Source organism: Passer montanus, unplaced genomic scaffold, assembly GCF_014805655.1.
Source record: "Passer montanus isolate IOZ18808 unplaced genomic scaffold, ASM1480565v1 scaffold10, whole genome shotgun sequence".
NCBI lineage: Eukaryota > Metazoa > Chordata > Aves > Passeriformes > Passeridae > Passer > Passer montanus.
This window is the reverse complement of record NW_024356505.1, coordinates 23325866-23337123: the sequence shown is the minus strand read 5'-3', so window position 1 is coordinate 23337123 and position 11258 is coordinate 23325866. Positions and strand designations below refer to the sequence as shown.

Genomic DNA, 11258 nt, shown 5'->3' with positions numbered 1-11258 from the left:
TTGCAATCTAACATATTAGACAAATTATAGAAACTTGTGCTTCTGATCTGAGATGAACAGATGACAAAGGAAGGCCCAGCATTTGGAAATGCTCATAATACTTTTCTTTGTTACAGGGAGGACTGAGTAGCTTTAGTAGAGTGAATTAAGAACTCTTGAAATGCCTTGGCAATATTTTAATTTTCTGCCCTTCATTCTATTCATGAATGCTCTCAGGGACCAATTTTATCTCACTATTCTGAACCAATATGTTTGAAATTGGTAAGAAATCAAATGTCCTATGTAGACTTTAGCCTATAAATAGTACAGGTATAAATGAGCAAGTGTTGGATGAGATATTTACTCTTACTCTAGGAAGGTCTGTAGTGAACCAAAAAGGCTTTTTTTCTTAACAAGATTCATCTGGGAATTAAAATTTATTGTAACACAGTAATCAGCTATCAATAGTCTGTAACTTGGAGCATAGTAGAGTCCATGCAGTACAACCTTGGACTTGGTCAAAGAAGGAGAGTGTTTGTTTACTTTTCTAAAATACATGTGCAACAAATAGGGTTTCTCTGAATCAGTGCTGCCGTTTGGTCTCTCCAGCATTTGAAATTCATGTTGTGGTATCTGCCACCTGGTGGTGAACTGCTTCTCCAGTCGTGCTGTGTGTGAGGAAGTTTATAATTTCAATAAAAGCACAGTTAACAACTTCAGTAGCACCAGTAGGCAGCTGGAACAGAATCATCAGTAGTTTCCTGGGCCTGCTGTCAGTCCAAGAGCAGAGATCCCTGTCAGCTGAGAGACCTTGCCCAGCCTCTTTGCTGGGAGAGTATTCAGCTTATGACATCTCCATTCAAATCAAAATTCATCATCACTGATGGTTCTGTATTCTGCCTTGTGAATAGCACCTTGGCTTTAGAATAAATAAAATAAAACCAAATTTAACTGCTGTTTCCAAAGTTGAGGAAAATAGGAGCACCTCCATTATTCTTTCCTGTTCCTCTGCTAACAGACAGAAAAAACTGGCAGGTTCAACACTAATGCTTCATAATGCTAACCTTACTATTGTTCTCTGTGTCTGTGTGTATATATACACACACATTCACACATGATTTATAATATATATAATAGTGTGTTATATCATGATTGATACATACATACACTATATTTTCATCATATGTGCTGTTTTCATTTCCATGCTGTAAATCAATTGGAATTGGAGCTTCAGGTGAACAAACAGGCAGCTGTCAAGTGCAATTTTCAGAGTAGAGTATTTTTTATTACATTTACTCATGTAATTCCAGCTGTTAAATTGAGACCAGGTACTGTCTTCTATTTGTCAGTAATAGCAGAAAGGGTATCTAGTTCTTTTCAGCTGCAGTCCCCTGGTATCCACAGGTAATTACTTTGCAAACTGTGGCACCTGGTCTATTATCACTGAACTATTTCTTGTTTTATTGATGTGCTTTTCTTCTAGCAATGAACAATGCCAGTTAGTTTGTTTGATCATTAAATAGCTATTCTGCCTTAGAAACTTACAGGCACAGGGAAGGAAAATGCGATGACAACAGGGAGGTACAAATGAAATACTTGTTTACAGGTTATTTTTGTAATTCTGTAGAGAAGGACTTCGTGTTCACATGACTAGAAAGACAGACTCCTCAATAAACCAAACAGAGGAATGCTCCTGACAGTTTTATATTATAAAGGGATGAAAAGGTTCTTAAAATAATGCTGCTTTGAAAGGAACGACTGGTCCTGCTTGCAAGAGAGATTGGGCATCAAAACTGAAAGAATTTATTTAAAGTGGGTCCTGTTACAAGCACTGTTTTTTAAGGGGTTTTATTGAGTTACTGGTTGTAGGAAGTTTAAAAAGCTTGGAGATGAGAGAAGCTATGGGCCTCGGCTTCTGTCTCCTCTCTCTTCACGGAATGCCCCTTCTATAAACCCAACTCTCTGATTCTGCTTTAAGTTTTGTGTCATGCTGTGAGGCCACACATCAGTGGGACATACAATGTGACATCCTAAGATTAGACTTTTCAGTGAAACTACTTCTAGGTTTTGGTGAGGGCAAGCTTGCTTTCTATCTATGCTATTTGCTGTAACTCGTATTTAACACCTTGCAATCCTGCATTAAATAATAAAATAAAAATGAGAGAAGCAAAACATGATAGCCAGGTTCCCCCAATGAGAAGTGTATTTTTCTTGACAGCTGGATTGGTCTTTCATTCCTTGAAATCCTTGAAAGTATGCTTAGATAAGTGTGTGTGTGCATGCATGGATACACATTCACATGTATGTATATAAGTGCACTGGATATAAAAGCTGGCTTAAATACTACTTTCACCATTTCAACATCAAGTAATGACAAAGTGAGGGTTGCTCGCCCAGACTGACTGGAAGAACCAGCATGAGAGCCCATAAAGGCTTGTATTAATTAACTTAATTGTCCTTGTGGTCTGATATTGCAGGGTCAAAACCATGCTTGATGCTGAGTTTCTGCTGTACCTCCAACTTCCAAGAGATTTATTCACACTTGCCTTCTAGCCTAGACCTGATGTATAAATTTTGTGATTAAAGCTTGTCTAGAATCTATATTTTAAGTAAGTTACTCTGCAGTTGTTGCACATTTGACAGAGTCTTTTGTGCAAAGTTGTAAAATTCTGAAGGGTAAAATCTTACTGTAAAATGTAAAATAACTCTGCATAGAAATTGAAGAGTTATAATAGAGTCTGATTTTTCATGGTTTTCATAGGAAAGACACTATGTCTATAAGACACTTCCTAATTCAGTGTAATTCTCCATGCCATAGGTGTGCATCCTGAAACATGCTGTTAATCTGTTTCTAACCACCCAGAAGGCACATCTGTCACAGGAAGTTATTTTTGTTCGTGGGTAAACAACTATCTGAAACAGGCAAAAAGAAAACTCTAAAAATATAAGTTTTGGAAAAACTATTGAAATGGTCAAGAGATAAAGAAAAATTAATGTATCTATCACTCCCTTCATTCAGAATGAGGGAAATAAAGCATCCTGGCTGTACCTGCAGCCTCCCTGCAAAGAAAAGGAAACAGCAGGCACATTGATAGGGGGAAGTGTAAAAGGCTAGTGGGAGAACTGATTGCAGAGCTGATGGGAGTAAATTGGATTGATTTGGAGATTGGATGGGCAGAAGTAATTGCTGAGTATCAGTCAGAGCTCCTGCAGTACCTGTGTCAACACTGTCTTTATTAAAAATTCTGTCACCACTAATTCTCATTCACATACATAGTTTGAGAAGGGTCTCAGAATAAAAATAGACATAAAAAGGCAAAATATTTATATATTTGGAATAATTATTTAATTGTCGGCTCTTATTATTGGGTTTTTTTACTTTTTGGGTCTTGAGACTCTAGGATCTGAGGAACTGAGCAGTGCTGGAACCTGTCTGAACCTGTGTTTGATGTAAGCCTTACATCCTGCTACCAACAATCACCAAAAACAGATGGTTTGGAGAATTGAAATCTCTACTGGCAATAATAACAGTCTTTCTATCCTTATCACTCATACCTTTAAGCACAAAGGTTTGTATTTATCATTCACATTTTTTAATGCTCTGCTATGTTTTCACTATGCATGTTAATGCCTAACCCTCTTCAGTACTGTGGAGCCCACAGCCCTTGCCAATGCAGACACCAGCATGGAGAAGTAGATGGTTCTGTGCAAAGGTAAGCTGTAAAATAGAAGGGATAAGGTACGAGCTGCATTTGAAAATAGAATTTTATAAAGTTGAAAGAGAGTGCAGCAGAAAGAACGGGATGCTTTGAGAATGCTTGTCCCCAGTTTGAGCACTGCAGCCAATACAGGCCAGCAGCAAGCAGGCTGCGGAAACAGGCAAGTCTGCAGCTCCCCAGGCAGGGTAGGCAGGAGGGGCTGAACAGAGGTAGAGTGGGTCAGACAAACCATAAATATAGAAGTGTGATCTCACATGGATACAGGTGTGCAAAATGTGGGATCACAAGCTCATTTCCTTCCCTAACCATTTCTGCTGTTGTTAACTGTAACAACTATGCAGAGTGTTCTGGTGCATTTTTTCTGTTTCTTTTCAATCTTATTCTTTTACACTTGCCTCTCATTCAGAATTTAGGAAGACAGTATTTAAGTTTTACCATAAAGAGCAGCCAATTAGAAAAAAAAAAATATGAGGTAGTACTAGTAGACACTTGAATGAACCAAAGTCTAAATAAATGTTTGTTCAATAACTTTTTTAATGTTAATTAGAAAAACAGGGGAAACACTAAAATACTAGCTAATTTTCAAATTGGACCTATTTTCTTCCAATTTACAAGATTAAAAATGTTAACACCAAGTTGTTACTTGCAATGCAAATCCATTTAAAATTATAAATGCCATGAATATTTCAATGTTGTGTGTAAAGGCAGGAGCAGTCCTATGACTGCATGAAAATTTTAGATACTTTTCTTTTGCAGTGTTTAATAATCAAAACACATAGACTAACCAGATGATGCCAATAGCCTGAATGCTGGATTATATATCACCAGCTCACTGGATGTAATTGATGTGGTGCTAGGCAGGTAAACAAGTCTGGGTTATGCCTGGCTGCTTGAGAGAAACAATACCTGTGCCTGGCTGGCTTTATTCAGTCACAGAAGAGCAAGGAGAAGCATGGTAAACCCTGCCCACACACTGCACAGTCTCACCTGATGGTTCATCCAGTTCCTGTACTGGGAATTTAGGCTTCCCTATTCCCAGTATTTCTTACTGCCAAGCAGAGATGGCTCCTCCCTCAGTGACCTGGGGTTCTTGTGAACTCATGCTGGCCACCAAGATGCCCAAAGTATTTGAGTGCTTGTAGGGTTTCATTTTGAGTCCTGGAGTTTCCTCTGGGAGTCAGCTAGGAAAAAGTTAAACACAGCAATGGCAAAGTCCATTTGTGCAGCTGGACCTATGCTCATACATGTGTTTGACGAGGCTCAAAAGCATCTCTGAATTGTAGACACTGGTTAATTTTGTGTAGCCATGACAGAACCTGGACTGCCTCTCTTACGGAGAACTGGGAGAGACACAACCTGGAAGGCAGAATGGGGAAAGAGCCAGAAAGCTGAGATTTATGGTGGTGTGGTGGGTCCCCTACACACTGCTCTGTTCTTTGGTGGCTGACTTTAGTGGGAGCAACAAGGCAGAGCTAGATCTGAAGTAATTTATTTGCTTTTCTCTCTTCCTTTCTTCCAATTTGTTGCCATAAGCAGCTGGGTATTTTGTCTACATCTAGCAGCACACCAAGAGTCACTACTAAAGCTCTAAGGAGACCTATGAAAATACCCAACTGATGAATACTTCATGACATGCCACAAATACTTTAACTGATTTCATGATATACCATTTAGTATTAAGTGAAGTGTATCTCCTGCAAAGGAAGTCTATTTTCCTTTGTTAATAACTTTTCAGCTTTTGTGCAAAATTACTGTGCTTTCTTCTTTTCAATTTTCATAAAATAAAAGGCTTTTGCCTTTTATCTTCCCTGTACATCTAGGAAGAGGTCTTTTTTATCAATTAAAAACAGTAAGTTTGCACCTTTAAAAACACAAGCTCTTTACCTGGTTAAGTTTAAACATTTCTGATGGTTTTTGATGTCTGCTTAGACTGGTGTGAATCTGTGGGTTGTCTGCAGTACTGGCATGCAGCATTTTGGGGAGTTCCTGGATATACCCACGAGCAACAGCAAAGATTTTGGAAGTACAGATGCCCACAGGGAGCCTTTTTGGGCACTGCAGGTACCATGTTTGCTGCTTGTTGTCCTGATGTTTCATACTACAAAAACTCTCTGTGGCTGAGCATCTGGGGTCCTGAAATTCAAAGATACATTTTTTTACTTTGCTGCTCTATTTTCAGAGGACAACTACACATGTGACAGCCAGCATGTGTCAAGTAATGTAACTGCTGAGCAGTGTCTGCAGAGTGAATTTAAATGCTCTGGGAATATGTCTCATAATTTCAGAAATGCAAAGCTACCTCAGAAATCCACAGCGCAGGACAGATGCTTAACTCTCACTTTTGGTGAACTTCTCTACTTGTGTTATAAGCAAAAGTTACATTTTCATGGAATGCAAAGCACAATCCAGTGCTGTCCTTTGACCTTGCAATGGTCAAACCTGGATAATAATCTCAGGATATCAAATGCACTGTGCTTAAGGTTATTCTTCACTTCACACATGCTACAAAGTACAGAACAGCAGCCATTCTGCAGCTATAGTCCCCCTTCCAGGGAGAATGCCTAGCAGGGCAGGTTGCTGGGAGAAATTCATATTGCCTCTTTAAATGACAGTATGAAATGCCAGGAGAGTCAGGATCCAGGCCTCTTCTACTCCATTTGTCTCAACGAAATGAGGAAAATTGTGGTAAAGGAAAGAAGACAGTGAATTTTACAGCTTCTCCAACAGAGTGATTCAATACAGCAGTTTAGTCATTGACCTACTGTTCTTCACTTCCTCTTACACATTATCATGAGGGGGAAAAAATAATTCATAATCACTGGATTAACTTCTCTCCAGGCTACAGGACAACTTTACAATTGCTTTTTGTTATTGAAAACTATTGGGAATTGTGCCTTTGTTTTGAGATTTCTCTCCTGTGCATTACAACTGAATGAAGGTTTACTCCTAAAGGTCATTTCAAAGTGGAGTGACATGATAGATACATTTTCCCTCTAAACTACAGCGATGGGCTTGACACTGGGAGGTCCTACTTGGCCAAGTGTAAATTACAGATTCCATTTCATGTGTTTGAATTACAAGTTCTTGTGGCAACTCACAAGTTGTAAAGAACCAACTGCAGTGGGATGAAGGGTGGCCCCAGGCTAGTGCTCAGTACACAGAGGATCAGAGTCTGACAGCTGGAAGGACATTTAGCTTTCTTCTGTTTGGCCAGCAAGATCTTTTACTTGACATGTCACCTGCAATACACGACAGAGCAAAATATGATGTCACTTCAAATCAAAAATGGAAAAAAGTAATCCAGATCAAACCTTAAATAGGGCAGAAGCAATAGCTTCCTCACAGTAAATTGCTTTCACGGGTGCAAAGATAAGGAGAAATTACAACTGATGCACCCTATTCTTATGTTTTAATGGGCTGTTTGGCAGCCAAACTGCCAAACCAAGCACTTAGAAATTCTGGATCTCATTCAGAAAGCTTGATATGACCCTGGAAATGACAGTTCAAATACTTAACACAAGGTGCTCTTTATTTGATTTCCTGGGTATAAATCATTACCATTAAATTCCAGGTTTTCTAGCATGGAGCTTGTAGAAATACAAAAGGCATTAGGAAAAGAGCAAGTGCCATGAGTGCCCACCATCCACAGTTCTGGGATTGTCCTGGTGGCCTCAGCAGCCTCCACCAGCAGCAAATTTTGTTCATAGAGCTTCATTTTGAGTCCTGGAGCTTCTGCCGGGCTGGGCAGGGCAGGGCCGGGCGGGACAGGGCGCGGAGCGCTCCCCGCAGGGCCCCGCCCCGCTCCCCGCGGGTGGCGGGAGCGGCCGGGCAGCCCCGGCGGCCGCCGCCTCCTCGTTCCCCGGCTTGGCGCGGGGAAGGACCGCAGCTAGAGGGAGCTGCTCCGGACCGCGTCTGCCCGTGCGCCCCGGTTCTTTCACAGGCTCCCCCGCCCCTTCCCTCCCTCCTCCTTCCCCCGTGATGGCGGAGGACAGCGAGTCCGCGGCCAGCCAGCAGAGCCTGGAGCTGGATGACCAGGACACCTGCGGCATAGACGGCGACAATGAGGAGGAGACCGAGCACGCCAAGGGGTAGGGGCGCGCTTGGGGAGCGCGCATGGCTCGGGGAGGCAGCTCCGCGTCCTCCGCCGCGGCTGAGGCCGGGCTGGAGGTGCCCGGGCCGGGCTCCCCCGGTGCCCGGCGAGGTCCCTCGGCGGGGCGGGTGTGCGGGGCGCTCCTGCCCGCCGGCGGCCGAGCGGCCCCAGCCCGGGCCGCCTCCCGCCGCAGCATGCGGGCGTGGAACGGCCCTGCCGCCCGGCCCGGAGCCCCGCACCCTTCTGCCCGTAAGGGGAGAGGCGGGAGCCCGGGCCCGGCCCGAGGTAAGGGGGCGGCGGGGCTGGCACTTACCCGCCGGACACCGGCCTTGAAATCATGCTGTATAAGCGAGGGTAAATCCTGCCTTGTTGTTGGCGCTTTTAGGTCTTGGGGGCGTTTGTGCGTATTTCTGGCCGTCAGGAAGTGCCCTGTAGCGGGGAGATGCCCCCGTGTCCTCAGCCGGTTCCGGCTGAGCGGCTCCGCGGGCCGAGCCGCGCTCACCCACACCCAGCGCCCGTGCCCTGCCGGCCCGGGTCCGGTGCGGGCTTCGGCCGTGTCAGCCTGTCCTGCAGACACTCCTCCTCACCCATTGTCCTCCCAGAGATGTTACCTCCGCAGCCACACGCTGTGGGGAGCAGAGCGCGTGTTTTAGCGCGGCAGTAGCCGGGGCAGACGCTGTTGTGTGGTTGGAGTTCCTTCTCCGCTAATCTCGCGTCTCAGATCTTCCCACGCTGAGGATCAGGCGGTGTTTCCAGTTGCCTGGGGAGAGGCGGCCAGCATAGCTACGGCCCCTGCCACCCGGCCGGTGCAGTATGACTCCGTTCAGGCACGAGGTGCCAAGGTTCCAGCTTGCTCTGAAGGCTTTTGGGGTAGGGGAGTGGGAGGAATGTGTTTCAAAAGTCGGCTTCATTTAATATTTTTTTTCTTTTTTGAGGGGTTAAAAACGTGATTGCAGAGAAGGCGCTTTGTTGTCGCAGCCAGGAGTGGCTGGAGTAACCTAAAATAGAACTAGGTTAATCTATACAGTGCTACACAAATATCTTCCTCGTGAGTTTGTGATTGATCTGCTTGAGAGCTTTTCTGTAGGTGATGGATGTTTGAGGATGTACTGTTTGTTGTCTTCTGCTTCTAGAATTTGGTTGACAGAAATCTTAAGTGTAGCAAGAGAAATCTAAGGGACTTTGGAGGGCTGACTTGTCTAGAAGGCAGAAAGGGGGAAAACTTTGATGCTTGCTGCTCTGTCATTGAGTTAATGGCACGCACACTAAACTAATTGTGTTAGAAATAATTGCAGTAATATAAATCAGGGATATTAAAAGGGACAAAATAGTGCTTTGGTATTTTGGAGGTTTTGTTACATTTCCTTCAGTAAATGTGTCACAGTTGGTGATTCCCAAATACATGAAACTAAAGTCCTAAGAGCAGAGAGTTGTTATTTATTGTTCTTCATAGGAACTGACCCGGCATCCTGGTTGGGATTGTTTGATAGCCAGGTAATGATTCAGTTAATGATAGCCATGTAATGATTCAGGTTTGATTCAGGTAATGCCTGTCCAGAATTTGTTTGGATTGTATTCCTACTTCAGTTTCCTCTCCTGTCTGTGTGCGTGTCCAGGCTGTAGCTGCCCTCTGCAGTGTAGCTCTGTGTGTGGCTGTGCTTGGGCTGCTGTGACAGCGAGTGCAGTGTGTGAGGAGCAACCAGGGAACAAAGAATTGCACTTTGGTGTGTTCTGAGTCACAACTTGCTGCTCTGCTCCAGCACTGCTCTCTAAGGGACACCAGCTGTAGCCTCTGTGGTTTCTACCTTCTACTGCGGACTGTAACAGTAAAAAACTTGTCTCTGTTGAATATCCCAGATGTATTTTAATGAGTGTTTTTTAAGTTTAGTTAAATTAGTAGTAGATAATTCCAGTACAAAAAGCCTCTTAAGTATTAGTATCTGCTTCATGAAGTCTCATATTGACTCTTGAATTACTTTATTTTCCTGTAATCCTTGAAAAATCTTGCTTGCTACTCTTTGTCTGCAGGCTGAAATACTCAAACAAATTCCAGCAAGAGAAAGGAAAAAATCTCGCAGTAGAGCATGCAAGATCTACTCTTGATCTGAGAGATTAGCCTATAGTAATAGGAGCCTACTTAATCCCTGTTTTCTCCCTGTCATTGTATATTAATTCTTGAGGTAACTTTAAAGTTTGCTTCAAGGTTTTAGATTAGGTTTTATATACTTAAGCAATTTATGAGCAGTCCAACTAGTTGAGACTATGACTGTGTCAACTGACTTGCTAAATGCTGTGTGGTCTCCATTAGTGCCGATGAGTATTTAAACTAATTCTATTTTAACCTGCGCTCTTTTAGAAAGAGGCAGAATATTGTATGTCAGTCTCCATTGGATTGCCATGTAACTTAAGTTATTTTCAAGATGTTTCTTAAGATTTGAAAATAAGTCCTTACAATATTGCCGACAGGAAAACATGATTTTTAGATAAATACGACATTTTTGTTTGGGTTTTTTTTGTGTTTTTTTTTTTTTTTTTTTAATTTACAGGGTGTTTTGTGACTGAGCACTGAATGAGTGCAGCAGAAAATAACCATTTTGTAGCTCTCAACTGTGAAAATGTCTTTGTACTCTGATTCTGCTCCTGTTTTTTAGAGGCAGGATTATGTATGTTGTGTGACTCATTGCTGTTTTCCTGTTCTGTAGTTTGCTCCTGCTAGACGCATTATGCTGTATTTGTTCTGTGTTGTAATAAAGTGTGGTTTTCAAAATATCTTTGTTAGTGTGTATGTAGAAAAAAGTGTATTTGTTGCACCTGGATCCACCCTGCTAAGCCCAGCCTTATAAGGTCTCTCACATTCTAAATAGCTCCTTATGCTCATTGCCAGAAAGGCCTTGGGCACAAAACATTTAGTAAACAAATGAGAAAAAGGTATGACCTTTAAACAACTCCCCCAGTCCTCACAAATTATTTGCTTTGAATGTTTTAGTAGTATACCCCTATGATTATTGTTTTAAAAGGCCAACTTTGTAATGAATACTACTTCTAGATTTAAAAAAGAAGCAAATATTTTTAAGGTAGTGGGAGCAGTGCTTGGTTTTAGCAGGTGGGTTTTACGTCTCAGAGTACAGATTACAGACTTGAAGGGTGAGGCAGAGGAGACATGCAGCTCTGAGGAATACTCTTGGGTTAGGGTTTAAGGTATTGCTGCTAGGTTTTCATGCTAAAAACCTTGCATTATCAAGTATTGAAATGTATGGAAATTAAATCTTCATGCATATAGATTCTTTGTAATGACAGTTTGTTAGTAAGTGGAATTTGAAGGGCACAGACCCTTCTGGTCAAGACCTTTCTATGTTGTCTTGGAGTGGTGGTAGTTTTTCACAGCAGTGAGAAAGCCCTTTGTACCTAAACCTCCATTTTCTTTATGAACCAGTGACAGCCCTAGTATAAATAATACTGCTTTAAAATTT

General features: G+C 42.4%; 1 protein-coding gene and 1 long non-coding RNA gene across 2 annotated transcripts in view; one reads left to right on the top strand and one right to left on the bottom strand.

The window, feature by feature from the left end:
- Positions 1-1218: 1218 nt before the first annotated feature.
- LOC120503892 lies at positions 1219-9586 on the bottom strand. The gene is made up of 4 exons (XR_005627881.1): positions 8102-9586; positions 6797-6937; positions 5583-5831; positions 1219-4879 (listed from the first exon to the last, which is right to left on the bottom strand). It is a non-coding gene; the product is annotated as an uncharacterized LOC120503892 (long non-coding RNA).
- The window catches only part of NMT2 (N-myristoyltransferase 2), a 31475-nt gene continuing 27656 nt past the window's right edge, over positions 7440-11258 (top strand). The window contains exon 1 of the mRNA XM_039712893.1: positions 7440-7786. Within this exon, the coding sequence (XP_039568827.1) occupies positions 7677-7786 (110 nt within the window). The 5' untranslated portion in view covers positions 7440-7676. The remainder of the gene's footprint in view (positions 7787-11258) is intronic.